Source organism: Hemibagrus wyckioides, linkage group LG03 (genome assembly GCF_019097595.1).
Source record: "Hemibagrus wyckioides isolate EC202008001 linkage group LG03, SWU_Hwy_1.0, whole genome shotgun sequence".
In the NCBI taxonomy this organism is placed as follows: domain Eukaryota; kingdom Metazoa; phylum Chordata; class Actinopteri; order Siluriformes; family Bagridae; genus Hemibagrus; species Hemibagrus wyckioides.
Window position 1 is genome coordinate 27,520,722 of NC_080712.1, and position 19,250 is coordinate 27,539,971.

Genomic DNA, 19,250 nt, shown 5'->3' on the forward strand with positions numbered 1-19,250 from the left:
TCCTGGAAGTCTTTATGTCCTTAGAGCTTATACTGATGTACGTAATTTGTCAGTTTCCCCCCAAATTAAACTGGGAATGTGTGTCAATTTACTGGTGTGCTCCTGTGAGACTGCTAGATAATGTCCATCAGGATGAGGAGTTTTGTCTAGACTTTGTCTAGAATTGCACACAAGTAGGTGATAAAGACCAACATCTTCAGGGATGCTGTCTCACAATCTGACCGTATTCTAAGCACAAATAGGCATCTTTTTAAATCTAATTTTTTTCAAAATTTATTTGGCAAGGTCTCTGCCCCTGAAGTACAGGTACTCTAAACACTCAGCACTGTTTACTGACATTACATCTCCACATCACAACAGATTTATTGAACATTTTGATATCTGGACGAATAATCACCATCGGGAATGAGGCAACTCTGCTGGGAGCCACAGTAATGACCCCTTAAAAGTGCTTCATTCAGCCTGTAAACATTTCTGAAAAAGACACTTCACAGCTCAAATTTCACACCAGCTCTTTATTCCCCTGCCTGGGTTGGTTTGGATATATCATTTAATAGTGCAGGCTTTCTTTCTAAAGCTGTAGCAGAATAAGAATGAGACTTATAATGTCACACACCAAGACGTTAAAGTATAAACTTTGAAATTGGTTAGATACAACAGCAACATTATAAAATGCCAATGTGAACACGTGAAATTTTGGGTGCTGTATTCTGGTGTGCAAGTGCTCTTAATATTTATTCTTTACATTTAAGGCAATTGATGATGAGATTAATAAGAATATTGATCCTCTGGACCCCAGCGACAGTTTTGCATGGGAGGACCCTCATTCTCAGGTACAGCAGAAGCAAACTGGGTGACAATTTACAATAACAGTATACAAATAATCATGCACTAACACCTGAATTAACACTTAATTATGAGTTAAGGCACTAATCATAAACTAATGAACAGCTAACCATAATGAACATTAGTACACGCTTGTTACTGTAGTTAATTAAAACGGCTCAACTAAACCAAACATGCTTTATCTAACACTCAATGACAAGAAAATAATCGTACAGAACACTAGTTTTAAATGTCAATAAATAATAGTGTCTAATTAATAATGTTACTGTATTCATTTCATTCATGTGGGTAAAGGAGCCCTAGTCGAACCAGAGCTTGTACTAGTACTACAATGGATTAAGAACAGCACAAAATGGATTAAAATGCAACGATCTGTGTTTATTAATAGTGCTTCGTTCTGTGTTCAGTAGTCAGTATAAATTATAAAAGTAATCCACCGGCATTCAGTGATGTTTGTGTAGGCAGCTACACATAAACAGGCAAATAATCTGTAATGACGTTGCTTTAATTCTTATTCTTTCAAATAGAGCATGCTTGTTTCCTGTGATAATTAATACATTAACAAACAAACAGGGCGGCACTGTGGCTTAGTGGTTAGCACATTCACCTCACACCTCCTGGGTTCAGGTCTCACTCCCACTACTGTGTGTGTGTGTGTGTGTGTGTGTGTAGTTTGCATGTTCTCCCCGTGCTTGGTGGGTTTTCTCTGGGTGCTCTGGTTTCCAAAAACATGCTTCTAAGCTGATTGGTGTCTCTAAATTGTGTGTGTGTGTGCCCTGTGATGGTTGGCACTCTGTCCAGGGTGTATCCTGCCTTGATACCTGAGATAGGCACAGACTCCCTGTGACCTGAGGATAGATTGGATAAGCGGTACAGACAATGAAATGAAATGAAAAACTAACAAACAGGTGGTTGTTATTCATGCATGGATTTATAATAATTATCCACATCCTTAAGGTTAGCTTTTTATTATAATTTATTAGTACATTTTTTTAGTTTGTCACTAATTCAGTAGTATGAATTCAGGAATTATGGCTAGATTATACATGTACTGTTAATTGAATTCAAATCCTTGATTCCTAGAAATTAGAATGAAATTCTGAGGCCACTGAACCGTATTTCTTGTGTGTAGATGTGCAGCCCTGCCCAGCTCCGACAGCAGTCCACAGAGCTGTATCAAGTGATTGATGAAGTATTAAAGGACTCAAACCGAGCAGTAAGCTAATCTATATCTGTCTACACTCCAAATGTACCTGGGCTTTGAACTATTTAGCGCTAAACTGTGGTATGCTTTCTGTGACATGTTCATACAATTTCTTTCAGGAAGCATCGAGCCCTGCTAAACTCACCCCGAAGTCTGTGGCATCTGAGACAACACGGGTGTGTAATTTAGCGTGCCTCAGAAGCCATTCATAATTATGTGCAGCACTTTGCATTCTTCTAATGTGTAATTAACTCCCAGGTCTGATATTATCTGATAATCTCAAAAATAGCAACTGACAAGAAAAATCGTTGGTTATAAATGTTGAGAAATAAAGCGGTTGCACTGAAAACTTACAGATACAATATACCAATAAGTCTTTAGAATTTTAAATGGAAATATAATCTTACAATTTCCACATTTGCCCACAGAAACTCACACCATCACCGTCACCAAGATCTTTAGGACGAGAAACAAAATACGTAAGTTAACAAAATTGCTAATTCTTTAGAAGCTGAACCATTGCATTCCTAGCATTAAAATGTGACATAAGTTGTGAAAACAGTAGGTGTACATAACTGTGGCTTTTGTAAATACAAGATGCCTTTTGGGGGTGGTGACACTGACCAGGACACATTCTTACACGTGTTCACATGCATGCCGAGAGCTTCAGCAAAGTCACAATGTGACAGTATGATATAAATATCGTTGCCAAATGACCAAGTGGACAATCTGTGTTTAAACAGGTGAGCTCCACTACTATCCTTTGTGCCATTCAGATGACCTTTACACAAAATGATTAGCGGGTTTCTTAAAGTGGAATGCTTTTTTAAAGCAGAAACAGTTGAGACAATTGATCTATTTTAAGACGAAATTGCAAAGGTTTTATGCCAAATAGTGAGATCAGAAGTGGAAACCAAACCACATTTGAGCCACAAGTGGACTTTTAAACACTAGGTAATTGTTGTTCTAAGCCCTGCTTTTAACCCCAGCTTCAGGAACGTTTCACAATGCTTAAGGGGTTATAAAGCCCTGCACTTTTGCAGTGTTAGAATGTTACATCTAGATGCTTAGCAAGCCCTGGGTAAAGTATTAGCAGTGTAAAACATAAAAACAAGATTACCCAAGATTCCCTTTACCTAGGGTTTGGAATGTTTAGAACTATGTCAAGTGTGAAAAGCAGGACTCGGCGGCCTCTTCACTGAATTGTGTGCTGAGTAGGCAGAGAAAATTCCATATCGTAAATTCCACCCTCAGTAACAGCTGATGTTTGATGTGTTATTATGGGGCATCCTCTGGGGCACAACTCTGCCTCCCCAGTCAGTACAGGAGGCACCCATGCTTGAGGCACTCTGATGGGGCACATGCTTTTGGGAGAAAATTCTGACCAATCCACTGAGATGAACTTCTAAACCATTTTCTGAAACGTGACACACATTTAACTGTTAACACGAACATAAAAATGTTTCTTAATATTCACTGTAAGCAATGGCTGTATGGCTATGGTCCTATTTTTCGAGATATCACTAACATACAATTAGAGTATGTGCTGGAATGAGAATGGAGCATCACAAAAATAAAAATATAATCTGTCCTGTTTTTTTTTTTTTGCTTTTACACCCTAATGCAGCTGTTAAGTGCAAAATACTGTCATTAAATGAATAAAAAGCTTATAAGTTTTTCATTTAATGCATGTACTTTTTTATGTCTTTTCTCTGTGGCTCATAGATATAAACATGTGTGCAGATGGGTCCTTTCATTTCAGAGATCGCTTCACGCTAAGAGCAGATAGCAGTCTGTTACTGGGGGATGTGATAATTTAGGGGTGAAGGTGTTGGATTACTGATTGGAAGGTTGTAAGTTCAAGTCCCAGGTCTGCTAAGCTGCCACTACTGGGCCCCTGAGCAAGGACCCTAACCCTCAACTGCTCAGTTGTATAAAATAACATAAATTGTAGGTTGCTGTGCATAAGGGTGTCTGCCAAATACCAGAAATGTACTAACATGAATGAACTAAAAACTGCAAGAAGAGCTCTGCTTTATGCAGCAGGAACCATCCTCTTCCTGTATTATTATTTTAGTATCATTTGTAGAAAGGTCCTGCTTTATTATATTTAATATAAATTGTAAAATGAGCAAGTATCACTGACAGTCAGCAGTAAAATAGTAAGTGCTAATAGTATTGCAAAGATATAATATAAAGTGTTGTTTTATGTATTTGATTTCCTTTAAGATGTCATTAGATAAAGCTGACTCAATAATACTGAATAGTCTGATAAAACATAAATATTAGAATGAAATAATTCTTCTAATGGGTCTGCTGTTGGGTGTAATATAGTTGGAGGGGTGTGTGTGTGTGTGTGTGTGTCTGTAGGGACACCCCACACATCATATTATTTTATTCTGTACAATTTTCTAGAATTTTGGAAATTTTTAGAATTTTGGAAAAACAACCAACCAACAGATACAAATTAAGTGTAGTACAGTGTCACAGTGTGTATAAGCTCCAGGGTCCCTGTTTTCATCTTGGGTTATATTTTGTAAGGTTTACATATCCTCTCCTTGTCCAGTTTCCTTCCATCTCACGAAAACCTGAGACTAATTTGATTGGCTGTGATCAAAGCTGTAAATGGGTGTGTGCATGATGCCAAGTGATGGACTGGTGTCCCATCAGGGTGTATCATAAGCTTAACTTACATGCTGTTTCCTGGCAATAGGCTCCAGATAAACCATGGCACTGTCCAGGGTGAAGACTTTACTGAAATAATGACAGAAAAATGAAGTATAACCAGTGGCATAGAAACTGTACAGCTGGTTTTCCTACTCATTAGAGACTGATTATAAGAAGGCTGAAAATTCCTGAATGGTTTATGCAATACAGACGAGGAGCAGCCAGAAAAAAGAGCACCTACAGCCATTTCCAGCATCTTGGTAGTGAATGTAATTCCCGGCAGGAGCACGTCTGAATGGAAAAAGAAATGTGACAAATTTTTTGACTAACACTGATTGAGTCAAGTAAATTAAAAAATGGGCATAGTGCCAAAAATTAGATAAGCATGATTGAGGTTAATTTCAGGCAGTGAAGGAGAATCTTGCACCGGTGACCTTATTCACACACTGATGCTCTATCAAGAGTAATTCTTTTTGGTCTATTGCCAAAAACAAGTCAGCTGGAATCTGTTTAGTTGTTTCAGGCAGTTCAGGAAGGTGTGTGTGTGTAGGCATGCTTTTATTTCCAGGGGGTGGAGAGGGGAGACCACATGTAACCAGAAAAATAGGTATATTAGAACACCTAACGGTTTTAATCTTGTGGAAGCGTATTTTATTTTGGTAAAGTATTTCACCTCCATGGGCCCCACCTCGCATCTTACAGGATACTTTTGATAGATACTGACCACTGCAGACCAGGAACACCCCACAAGAGCTGCAGTTTTGGAGATGCTCTGATCCAGTCGTCTAGCCATCACAATTTGTCCCTTGTCAAACTCGCTCAAATCCTTACACTTGTCCATTTTTCCTGCTTCTAACACATCAACTTTAGGGACAAAATGTTCACTTGCTGTCTAATATATCCCACCCACTAACAGGGGCCATGATGAGGAGATCATCAGTGTTATTCACGTCACCTCTCACTGCTCATAAAGTTATGCCTGATCAGTGTACCATACAGATGAATTAATCTCTTTTTCTAATAAGTCATTCTTGCACACCAAAAAGATTGTACAGTACATTACAACCAAATAAACAAAACCCCAACTAAATATGTGTCCTGATTCTCCTAGGCTAATTTTCATCACCATCCTCCTGCTCCTGCTGAGAAAACACTGGTAGGTCTTTCTATGAAATAAACTCTGATTTTTTAAGAGGACTCATTTAATGAACACACAGGGAAGAACTTTCCGCAAATAAAAAGGAGCTGCTCGGAAAATAACCTGTCGACAGAGCTGATTCGAGAGCTCCTGGAAAACAGTGAGAATGAGCAATGAATAATTGGATTAGGGAAAAAAAAACACAGCATTTAGATTTTAACAGTTATAGAGAATTGTATTGAATTGCATCATGACTGATCTTGCAAGGCATTTTCATTTATTCAAATATAGCACAGGAAAACTGAGAATCTGTCACGAACAAAACAAATCTAGTCTTGGAAAAGCTTTGATCTTTGGATGTTATGTAACTCAAATTCATACAGTATAATTGATTGTTACAGCATGAGCATCAAACACCCTACACTGTAAATGAGATTTGCAAAGCAGTAACGACTTGGATAAGAATAATAATAATAATAATAATATTAAAAAAAAGTCACTACAGTAAATTGTTGTTCATTATTCCAGACAAAGCCTGGGGTTATAAGACCAGCCGTGGTGATGTCAAGATTAGATGATGACAAAGAGAAAAGTTGTTATTATCAGACACAGCAAGATAGTTTCTCCACAGACCATCAGTACAAGGTAAGACTTCAACATTCATATTGTTTTACTCACCCACAGTGATGGTTAATGGCTCATGTGAAAGTAGACACTCGGAGCATTAAGAATATATACTTTCTAAAGTTTTTAACTGGCCTACAAGGAGCAATATCTTCATAGAAAAGTTCCCAAATGTGTGTGTGTTTTTTTACTTGTAAAATAAATGGTGGACATCAAACCCATTTCTGCTCTCTGAGATGCCCCAAGTGCTTTTTAAAGGCGTTATTTTCCCCAATAAAATTCTATATAAGTTCATCGGAACAGCTAATAACAAAGCCAGCTGTGTCCTAACTAAGTTTATATCAGACTTTGTTCATATATAAATGTCAGATAAGTTTTCTGAATTTCCATACCTCAGTTGAAAAGGACGGCAGTGTACTGGTAATAAGGGGATTTACTGGATTAACTAGAGCAAAAGATATAAATGAAAGTGCTACTGCTTTTTCAGAACTGCCAATTAATAAAGCAGAACGTGATCAGCCTAAATTCATTTAGTTAAAATACAAGAATCTACATTATATATTATATTATATCTCACGCTGTGTTGTGCATCTACAGTATCAATGTCAAATACATTTTTTGTGTCTTCAGAAAAGTTTGTTTATATACTTTTGTGCTCTTACATATATAATCTACTTCCTTTGTTTACTGTTTTTTTCTAACCTTTGAAAAACATAGGCTAGTTTCCATAGGGGTGTGTGTGTGTGTGTGTGTGTGTGTGTGAAAGACAGAAAGAGAGAGACTTCACAAATAGGCACCAGCTGATTTATTATACTCTATCATATCAGTTGTATCGTTCCTATAAACATTTCTAGTTATTAGTGCAACTCAGTAACTTTCATGCATGGGTTTCTGGCTTTCACGTTTTAATTTATTATTCCCCTAACTTAAACCCAAGAGGTTTTCATACAAAATAAAACACACAAGAGACCAGAGTGATTTAAATGGATTTCATTTGACTGTGCTGGTGATGGATGGACCTCTCTTCTGGCACTCATGGTAGCCCACATGGCCCTGTCTGATCTCCAGGACAGTCTCAGGAGCACTACAGCCTGGCCACAGGCAGATGGCCGATAAAGTGCATGAAGTTTGAAACTTTCTTATTCTCATCTTTGTCAAATTGTCTATATACTGTAGTATTCTACCTGGAGCAGGCTTTTTGATTTTCATTTCCATGTGAAGTATTGTATAGTTTACTATACTACTTCTGAAAATGACATAATTTGGCTCCAAATTCTGGTTCAAAATCTACTTCACTGTTAAAGGTATAATAAATACTACCACTACTACTACTACTAATAATAATAATGATGATGATGAGGATGATGATGATGATCCCATATGGATTAATGTTTAGTAGTTTAAAACATGTTGGGCCAACAAAAGCTCAGCACAGTTTAACCTTTTTCACCTTCAAGTATCAAGATATGCTGCAAGTTATTTTCAAGACAAGTCACTTGGCCAGATCCAATTAGAATGGCCAGATCCAGGTACTTGACAAGATCCATTTACAGTAGAATAGCCAGATCCAGTTACTTGACCAGATCCAGTTAGAATGGCCAGATCCAGTTACTTGACTTGGCTGGACCTGGTTACTTTAATTGGCTAGATCCAGTTAGAATGGCCATATCCAGTTAAAATAACTAGCTAGATCCAATTCCTTGGCCAGATCCATTTACTTTACTTGGCCAGACCCAGTTACTTGGCCAGATCCATTTACTTTACTTAGCCAGATCCGTTTTTGTTAATTGGCCAGATCCAGTTAGAATAACCTGATCCAATTACTCGACTAGATCCAGTTACTTTACTTGGCCAGATCCAGTTAGAATAGCCTGATCCAATTACTCGACTAGATCCAGTTACTTTACTTGGCCAGATCCAGTTAGAATAGCCTGATCCAATTACTCGACTAGATCCAGTTACTTTACTTGGCCAGATCCAGTTAGAATAGCCTGATCCAATTACTCGACTAGATCCAGTTACTTTACTTGGCCAGATCCAGTTAGAATGGCCTTGCTTCTGTTTTCCTTAGCACCTTAGGCTCACCATTCCAGCCAGTATCACACATGTATAATACACACCTCACCATCAGCCCATGACTTCCTGGAATACCCAACCCTCTGATCTATTGAACCCTTCTCTCAGCTAGCAGCACACAACATAGAGAATGAGTGATAACAGACAACCATTATGAACACTGCAGGGCATTTTGACTGCTGCTGAAAGATTCCTATTAGTAAGAATTCTGCTGGTTATATCTGGATACTGCAGTCCCTCCCATGCTATAAATCTCTGTGATCTGCCTCCCTCGAACAGCACAGGTCTGTGGGAGGCAGCAAGTCTTGTTCTAATTACCATTCGGGTTGGTCTAAGGTCATTCTAAAAAGGTTGCAGTTTAGGTTTACGAGAAGGATTTGACTACAATCTTTAATATATTTAATCTGTAATTGTTTTGTCCTGAAATAATCAGTCTGTCAATCTGTCAAGTCTGACAATTTTTTAAAAATTATTTATAATACAACCTCCATGTAAAGGTATTTTATGATGTTTATATCATAATATTTATAGAATACACCCTCACTGTCCACTTTATTAGGAATACTTTCACACCTGCACATTCCTACAGTCATCTAATCTGCCAATCATGTAGGAGCAAGTGGGTTCTTTCTTTTTTTAATGACAAACCAAATCAACAGGCGGGCAAAGCATGTAATTAAACAGGCAGGGGATCAATACACAAGCAAACAGTGCAATACAGCTAGAGTAGAGTCAGAGGCAAAAACAAACAAGAACCACAGGAATGATGCAGGATGGAAGGCTCTGAGATGCATAATATGGATTGACAAAGCATTAAAGTGGTTGAGAGTGAGAGTGATGGGGTGTATATATATATATATATATATATATATATATATATATATATATATATATATACACACACTCTGACTACCAGATGAGAATGAGTTCTCTGTGTGTGTGTATATATTACACACACACACAAGAAAAGTGAAAGTGAGTCCAGGAGTCAGTTTAGCAGTAGATCCGGGTGTGACCTTTACACTTACAATGCATTTTCTTGCAATTTTCTTCAAAGGTGGCAAGCATCATACACCAACTAGGAGCTGTTTTTATCCCCTACTGTAGCACATTAGGCAACAAGCTCAGAGTCAGAATTACAAGCCAGATGTATTAAACATATAAAGCTAGACGCTTTGTTTTCTAATTAATAGCAATAATGTTGAACAATGCCACTGATCATATTTTAATATGATCAAACGCTCATGTAAGGACCCAGCTTAATATTACATGCCTTGGAACCGAGATGTCCGCTGTTCTCGGACGGTGTAGGAGCAGGTTTTCATTCCAATCAAGCAGAAGCCACACCTGACTGCACCTGTTTAATCAGCTGATCTTGGCTTTCAGTAGACTCAGGTGTGGCTTGGTTGGAATGAAGACCTGCACCAACTCGGGCATGTGTGGTTTCAGGGTAAGATTGGACATCCCTTCCTCACTTCACTGCATCACACAGCATCTAATAGAAATCCTAATGCCAGAGGAACTTATACTCTCAGTCAGCCTTTAGGTTGTTTTTTTCCCCCCTGCCTTCTTATATCTAGCCCCTATTTCTGTGATGTATCAGAATCATCTCTCTCCAGCTTGTATATCTGCACATCAAAACCTTTGTTCCGGCTTCACCGAGACTGTTGAAACCGGTTATGTTCTTTCCAGTTGGATGGAATTTCTATTTTCACAGCTTTTGGGAAAGACAAAAATATTATACTTTGTGAAATGATGAAAAAAAAAGATAATTATAAAAAGTAATTTATTATTTTATAATAAGCCACTAATATAATTGTCTGGGTGATTGGAATACTAGGACTATTTTAGGCCAGCAGGTTGCTCAGAAAGAAGGGATTTGTATTGTAATGGCTCTTCTAGGGAAATTATCTTGTATGCAGGATTGTACAAAATTTATAGTGGCAAAAAAATAAAAAAAATAAACTGAAACAATTAAACTGTACATATTTTGAAAATTATTTTCAAAAGCTAATAAGGTCAGGGATTGTTGTTGCTTGATCTGAGAAAGGGAGTTGACTGGAGACTTATCTCTCTTTCTGGAGTAAATATTTGAAGCAGAAAATATTGCTTTTCCCCCTTATTTTTAAACGGGAGGTTCTGTGAAAGCTGTTGATTTAAGACCATACTCAATTTGCCTATGCATACATGGAAAGGCTTAAATGAACATACTACCACACCTTAGCATTTTATAAATAACGCAGTGACCTGGGTGCTCTGTTATGGTCAGTAGTACTGACTTTAGTGAGTGGAAACTGAGACTAAATTGGTAAATCAGCTATCCACGTGAGCAGATGCAGCCAAAATGATGACATTTGTTGTGTAAATCCATGGCTTTTTTTCAGCATGATCCCCAATCCTGAATAGGCATGTCCTGGTGATGTCTCGAGGCACTAAGTCTCAGTGATACAAGCATGTACCTTGACTTTCTAAGTGCTGAGCTTTTAAGAGCTGTCCTCCACCAGGAAACGGCAAGTATTTTGACATCTTAATCACTGTGTTTATTTTCATGGACATTTTACACAAACTGTAGGCAGTAAGTCATAACAGCGCCACAATTATTGTTCTCTGAGTGAAAAAAAAAGGTCTCCGTTCAGCCAAATTCTGTCAGCATGTTGTTGTAAAACCAGTCTACAAACTAGGAGTCATTCATATTTATGACTTTGTCAGTAGAGGGTCATTTGAAAAAGATGTAGGGTTGTGATAACAAAATGTCCTCCCAGCTTGGATCTGATGGCATTCCCATTAAAATGGAAATCAGCATACAGAGATGGAGGGTTTGTGATTAATTAAAAAATGTTACCCTCTCCTCATCATCAGCAATTAGGACTGTATTAAATTTGCCATGGAAACTAAATGGACAGTAATACATTTGGCGTATTTGAAAATTGAATGCATTCAGGATATATTTGCAAAACCTAGTTGTGCTCCAAAACAAAAAGTTTATTGAAATACAGTCGGCAGATTTTCCTACAACCTCGTACCTGTTCCTGTAACGTGATGTATTGCTCATGTGTAAAAAGCCTTAGCCAATGTAAGCAGATAAATATACAAAATAAACCAGAAAGCATCTTCTCTCAAAGTCTTGCCTCACCATTTATTCATCACTCTGCTTTATTCATTTGGATTGTTGCCCTGAGCTTGAAGACTGAGTAGAAAGCCAGACTTTGCGAACGCTTTGATCCTCAATTCGTTCCACTGAGGAAGTTTTTGGGTTTCTTGAAAGGCAAAGCATCAGAAGAAGATATTACACAGTATGGATTATATAATACTGCACAAAATCGTAGGAACCATTATATTATTTTATACATTTCATTCTATTGTGTATCAGTAGAAAGATTTTTATTCTACAATGATTCAGTGTTACAGAGAATGGTTAACTAATTGGCTATATTAAGTAATAGATAATGTGTGTGTGTGTGTGTACGTGTGTGTGTGTGTACGTGTGTACGTGTGTGTTGTGTGTGTGTGTGTGAATGATCATAATCACTATTGTGAAGTACTAAACAAATGAAAATGTTCCATCTTTGTATTTAAGGGCTTATTCACTGTCCTTGTATTTAAAACACTGGGCATTTGTTTCACTTTACAAGCCTGTTACTGCTGAAGCATCACATACACTGAATATCTGATCATGTTTAAATTGAAAAAGATGATCTTATGTCATGCCAGGAACACCTAATAAACATTATAAAATGCTAAGACTATTCACCATCAAGATGCCCACGTAATCGTAATAGATTTGGAGCACTCTTGGGTTAAAAGTGCACATGCATGCATGTTATTATTATTATAATCCCTACATCTGTTCATGTTTGATAACATGAGGCATGAATGCATTCCTAGTAGGAACACAGCAGATTAAACATCAGTCCTGATTATTGATCCAGAAGAGCACTATAGGTTTAGCGTGAATGAAAATCCTGTGGACTCAAGAGGGCCTGAGTGACAGAATAGTCTGAATGATTTTTTCTTCTCTGGATTGTACACAATACAGATATAGATTTGTATACAGTAAGAGATTGTAATGGAAATCAAACTTTTTAATAGATAAATGAATGAATAAAAATTGTGTGTGTGTGTGTGTGTGTGTTGGATATGCTTGGAGAGCCACCATGACCCTGAGCTGGATGAAGCAAGTCAACTGAATGAAATCGTTTTTAAACCACAAACCATTACAATTCCTTATTCATCCTTATCTTTAATATATTCTTCTCTGCTTACTGATTGTGGCTCATTTCATCAGATGTTAATTACCATTTTTCATATAATTATATTTTATTAGCACTATTTAATTTCTCATATTCTTGGACTATTTGTGTTCTTACCTTGCTCACTGTGCTGTAATAAATTTGCTTATTTGGAATTCTGATGAAGCACAGCTGACCTAGACTGCTTAGCATATGTATTGGAGAACTAAGGGGTGTGTGTGTTCATGTGTGTGTGTGTGTGTGTGTGTGTGTGTGTGAGGCCAAATGTCCCTAAGGATAAGAATACCTGACATCTGATCTTATGGGGACATGGGACTGCAGGTTTTTTAAAATGTATTTTTATTTTATTATTTTATTTTTATAACCTCTTTGGTTACTTTCTTCCTTAGATACTTTAATAGTTTAATGATACCCTGGAAGCTCGGGATATGAATTTAATTCGTGCTGGAGGCAGGTTCCTAAGGTGAAAATTCATATTGCGATACTAATTGTCCCATAAGAAATAATATAAATGCAGATAATCCATTCCAGTATTACCAGTTTTACTAATTTCCAAGGGTCAAGGGTCCTCGCAGGAAGTTGTACCACTAAGCTTGGGCTAAAAACAGAACAGACCTCCCACACCACCAATCTGTCAACAAAAAATGAGCAAAAAAATCACATATAGCTTTTGAACACATGCCTAAGGCAACATTGGTAACGTGGGTGAACTCTTTGAAACAGAATTTGTTCGGTTTGGTTCGTATGTCGAAAATGCTTTGTATGCCGATTTCTTGCAAAATTGCAGTTCCCAAGGAGAAGATTATGCATCGATGTATGCTTAGGCAAAGGGAGAGCCTTCGTATGCCGAGGTTCTACTGTATGTGCATTAATAATCAGTTGTTGTTTCACACAAGGATACTAAAACAAATGTGTGTATGTTTTTTAAAATAGTAGCAGGAGTCCTTGGATACATGTTAAGGTTAAGGAAAGCTGCAATAATAATGCTGTCAATTATTGGTCTACACAAGGATACTAAGGGGTGTGTGTGTGTGTGTGTGTATGTGTATGATTGACATGCCTTCCCTTATTCAGTGTCTCACTCAAGCGAGGCTGTCTATTCATTGATTGCCATGTTTCTATCCTCCTCTTCTCCTGAACCTTTGTTCTATTTAATAAACACTCTAGTTCTCTCTCTGTCTCTCTCTGTCTCTCTCTCTCTCTCTCTCTCTGTCTTCATCACTTATATCTAGCCTTATTTGTACTTGCGTATACTAGCATTATGAATTTCCTAATTAACAGTAATTAAAGTAACTTTTCATTAGTTATCTTTTTAACTGTAACTGTTAGCGGTATTGATTTTTAATAGTAATCTGAATCACGCTCATGATCATGCTGTTAAATGAGAAGTTGATGAGATTAGGAGAGTATAAGCGCTTTACTGCACTGATTTTCTACGCTCATAAATTATGCAAGGCTTTCTTGACAGCTGTCTGAAATTGACCTTTTTTTCTGGGGAAAAAGTTTTGAGTCCTACATTCAAACCAACTTTGATTACGCCTCAGTGGTTTGTCTCGTGTTAATGTTTATCTCCTCTCCATTTAAGAGCCAATCCATCAAGAGTGGCGCTTCCATAATTGCTTACTGACGAATAGAGCGCCATCAATAGGTTTTCTTGAGTTTCCAAAAAAAAAAAAACTGCAGTCATCGTCTGTATCCCAAGATGCTGATTGTCAACAATAACATCAGACTTTGCTTTGCAGGATGCCAGCAGTACGTTGCCCATGACGGATGAGATCCGTGGAAGAGGAGATTTGGAAGGAGAGAGGGATTCCTCTGAGGTTCCTGAGAAGTGTGTGTCAAGCTCGGTGGACGTGATGAATCAGGCCAGGGAACATAGCACTCCGTCGCCGAGAAGCACATCTCTGTATAAAGTGTCCTCACCTCTGTAAAGGAGTGAAAATGGAAACTCGGTATACTCTTATTTAAGTGTTCACACAGAATAAGTGAGTCAGAGAAACAGAAAGAAAGAAATGTAACAGTGTGACCTCTAACATTGTGAAATCACGCAGTGAAACCAAGACAGTCTCTTTTAATGTCATTACTTTACTGAGTTTATCCTTATACATTTTCGCTGTTTCACTGATTTAATGTCATCTTTCTGTTGATTAAGTGAACGAGAAATGCATGTCACTTTTTTAAGGCTGTTATATTGCAGTACACTTATTAGAGGAGTTCGATCACAAATCTGTTTTTGTACCATTTTCCTTTCTTCTGCCTTTTTTCTTTTTCTACCATTTGATTTCTTCTTCTACTTTTTCTTTTCTTTTCACTGTTTCTTAGGGCCTCCATAAGGTCCACACTTTGCACACTTTGTCTCTCTTCCACAGCCCCTTATACACCTTGAGGTGACGACGGATTGAAGGACTGTGCTATTGTGTAAAGCTATTTAAGTACTTATAGAAGAATGCTCTGCTTACAACTGTATGTATTTTATAAATCTTTTCTTTCCAGCATTGGTATGTATTTATTATAAACGATTTGTGCTGTATTCTGAAATAAAAAAAGGGGTTTGTAAAGAGGTTCTACATTAAATTTGATGATTATGTTGATTTGACACTTTAAAGTTAAAGTGCTAAAAGGAACACACACACACACACACACACACAGATACATTATATGTGCTGTTAAATTAATTCCCAATCAATCTAACAATTATATTTATAAATAATTGTAATAAATAAATAAAATTTGATTTATTATTGTTATTATTACTGTTATTCTAACGATGCTTATTATAGCTTTGAGAATTCTATTCAAATCTACTGTGGCCAAGAAGTGCAAAACAAAATAACAAATCCAAAAACATAATAATAATAAAAAAAAAAGAATCCAAAAATACAATAAATCCAGAAACATAAAAAAACAAAAAACAAATCCAAAAACACAATAAATCTGAAAACAAATCCAAAGACTAAATAACAAAACTGCAAACGCAACAACTTTCTACTGCAGCCTGCTGTACTTCCTGTATATCTTGAGTGACAGATCCTCTTCCAATCAGTGGTAAGAATTCCATTCGCAATCTATACCTACCTTTTCTGGTTTGTCTAAATTGTCATTGTGTTTTCGATTTGTTATTTTGTTTTCGGATTTGTTATTATTTTTCGGATTTGTTATTGAGTTTTTGGATTTATTTTGTTTTCGGATTTGTTATTATTTTTCGGATTTGTTATTGAGTTTTTGGATTTATTTTGTTTTCGGATTTGTTATTATTTTTCGGATTTGTTATTGAGTTTTTGGTTTTTTTATTTAATTTAATTATTATTGTTTTTTTAATTTTTGGATTTATTATTTTATTTTCCACCTCTCGGCCACTGTAAATATCTCCTTTCTCTGTCATTCTTCGTTTGCGAGCTTTTGTACACCATTTTTTTTTAGCACACCTGGTGAAGTTTTATACCTTCTCATTTTACCCCAGTGTGGAGCATGTCTTTCTAGTGTCATTACATCATTTTGGTACAGAAAACCAGCCTATTACACAAACTCACACTGACTCTTTACTTTTTATTTTTTTTTGCCTTTGGACTCCTGTCATGACCGCATGTTCTACAGAAGTAAAGCTGACAGGTTCTGTGTTAACCACTGTTTTAAAATAGCACGACATCACACGTTAGTGTTAGTAGTTCTCATTATTTTGATATGAAAGTTGAAGTTTCAGCTAGAGAGTAGTTGTGTCTACCTGTCTGACAAAATTCAGGCCCATCAGTTCCCAGTCAAGAACACAATGGACCCAATTACTCTGATATTTGTAGCACCTGAGGATTTAGAGGTTTCAGAGTCCGTGTCTGGCAGGATGCTGCAACCCTATTAATTACTCATTTATATCCAAAGCTAACCGACTTTGACAGGCTTAAGTTGATTAAATGTTTGGTTTGAGCATCCCATTACCCATAAGCCTTATAATATCACTTTTGAGAACTGAGCATCTGTGCTCTTTTTCCTCCCTCTGTGGCTCATCTGCTTGCTGGTTAGATTCAGCTTTAGTTTATGAGTCAACAGTCTTATATTGTAATTCTCAGGGTATTGTGGTGCTTGTGATCATTTATAACTTGGTTGAACTGACAGTGAGTGTGTAGGTGGTGTGTTTATGGTATACACTGTTACTTCAAGGTGTGTATCTTTTACATAGGAAAGTGAATGTAGTGTAGATTTAAAAATGATAAATCAGACCCTAAGGGCCATAAGAATAATACCGTAAAGATACATTATGTGCACCAAGTAAGATAAATAAATAAATAATAAAAAATTTTTTTTTTTAAAAAAAGGTGTAAGCTTAAGGGTGGCACCCCATTTGTTTGGTGAATTATTGTGTAATTAGCTCCTTGGCTTTTCATCAAGCTGTTTGTTGAGATTCACACACTGGGATCTTCCAAGAAACTGGTGTATTTGTGACACCTTAATTGCACACAGATTCTATTGAACTAACTATGTGACGTCTGATGACTAACACTAATGCTCCCAAGTAATGATGCAAATACTGGTTCAACAAGGCCACCAGTGACAAAGAAATGTGGTTTAGTTGTTTGGTTTTCTTCTTCTCCAGTAAGTCTTCATTCTGCTCACATGTAATAAAAATAATTAAATATAATCTACCAGACAAATGGAAACATCTTTAAGTTAATTAAGCTCATTTTCATACACCCCACCCCCCATAAAATCCTCCTTCTGGTTCATAGTGATCAGTGACACAAATACACCACCAAATATAGCAGCGTGAAGGATAAGGAGCTATTAAAGAAAGTTCTAGAAATCAATCAATCAAGGTTTGATTTCAATATTATGAGTTGCAAATAAATGTATTTATTCAATTTATTTACAAATGTTCAATATTATGTGCACTATTAACTGTTGTAAATGTCAGCTGTATTTGGTTAAAATAAAGTGAACAGTTTGCACAACATAATGCTTCGCTGCCTTCCGCAATTATATTTGTTAAAGAGTTTTTGCCATTTCTTTGGAAAAAATTCAGCTAATATGACAGCTGCTACGTGGACCTTTTCTCTTATATTTGCACTACTGTGTTAAGCATTTCATTATTCATCAGGCCTTTTTTTTCCATGCGAAGAGAGGGCGAGAGTGCTGAATGGTGAGTTCTTATTAGAAACAGAAAGGCCTTGGCTAATTACATGTCTCCTTAGTTGAACTGTAGCATTCTTGTTTAATGAAGCACATCCCTGATAAAAGCAAGCAAATCAAAGCTCACTAAATAGCTGTTAAAGGAGGGTGGTGGTGGTGATGGTGGGATGAAGCGTTGGGTACACACTGCAGGAAGTGCACCACATGACATCCTCAGAGATAGCTCATGAAAGAGCAGTGTGGACTTTGCATAAGAGAGATGAGAAAAATGAGGGGGAAGGATGACAAGAACATTTCTAAACTGTCATTATTTCCTTGGCACACAAATCAACTTGGCAGAAATACTTATTATATTATGTTAACACAAAGTGCCTGAGAGGAAGCATATGAACCAGAAATGTATTTATACGCGTCCCTTTAAATGACGAGCAGCAACAAAGTCACTGCTCCTGACAAGTTACCACATGCCTCATCTTATCTTCTTTTCTGGCCGGGATTTCATTCAGTTTTATTCCAATAGAATACATAGAACTGAACAACTTTACACTTGGTGTGAAGTTTCGATACCTAATAAACACTACAGATGTGAAAGGAAAATACACCATCAGCAAGAATCCTTGAAAGGAAGCAGGTTGACACAAGATAGTAGGATTATAAGTAATTACTCTTCTGCAGTTTGAAGGCTGTATAGTCAAACAGAACTGTGTGTATCAATGCTTACAGTGTTCAGTGTTATATATACACTACAGACTTAAACCTATGGAAGCTGTCTCAATTACAGACATTTGCCGAAACAAAACAAGTCTGTTCATCTGATTTTAGCCCTAAATAGCCCACTGCTTTACAGTTATGCACCCATACAAGTCAAGTCACGTCAAGTCAAGAAGCATTTATTGTCATTTCAACCATATACAGCTGACGCAGAACACAGTGAAATGAAACATCGTCTCTCCAGGACCCTGGTGCTACAGAAAACAACACAGAGTTACATAGCAACACAGAGCTAGGGACTGAAAGGAAGTTGTCCAAGCCACATAAAGTGCATCATGTGCAAACAGTGCAAGATAAAAAGACAGTACAAACAGACAATACAAAACAAAACAGTACAGGGTAGGTACACAAAATAGCGACCAGTATACATTCTGTATAATATGTTATACAGTACAATGTGCAAAAATAAGAGAACTGCAAACAAAGAGCCTTCTTGTAAACATATACTCTTCTGTAATAGCAGCTCTTGGTGGCAGTTTGAAATGTGTGCAAAACAGCAACAGCAGCAAATGTGCAAAAAACAGCAATGTAAACAGTTATGATATGGGTGGAGTTA

At 37.0% G+C, this 19,250-nt stretch overlaps 1 protein-coding gene across 1 annotated transcript in view; it reads left to right on the top strand.

The window, feature by feature from the left end:
• mlip (muscular LMNA-interacting protein) overlaps positions 1-15,573 on the top strand; it is a 32,533-nt gene extending 16,960 nt beyond the window's left edge. The window contains exons 6-12 of the mRNA XM_058379119.1: positions 753-833; positions 1,979-2,062; positions 2,170-2,226; positions 2,479-2,529; positions 5,829-5,873; positions 6,384-6,500; positions 14,548-15,573. Of these exons, the coding sequence (XP_058235102.1) occupies positions 753-833; positions 1,979-2,062; positions 2,170-2,226; positions 2,479-2,529; positions 5,829-5,873; positions 6,384-6,500; positions 14,548-14,736 (624 nt within the window). The 3' untranslated portion in view covers positions 14,737-15,573. The remainder of the gene's footprint in view (positions 1-752; positions 834-1,978; positions 2,063-2,169; positions 2,227-2,478; positions 2,530-5,828; positions 5,874-6,383; positions 6,501-14,547) is intronic.
• The last annotated feature ends 3,677 nt before the right edge of the window (positions 15,574-19,250 follow it).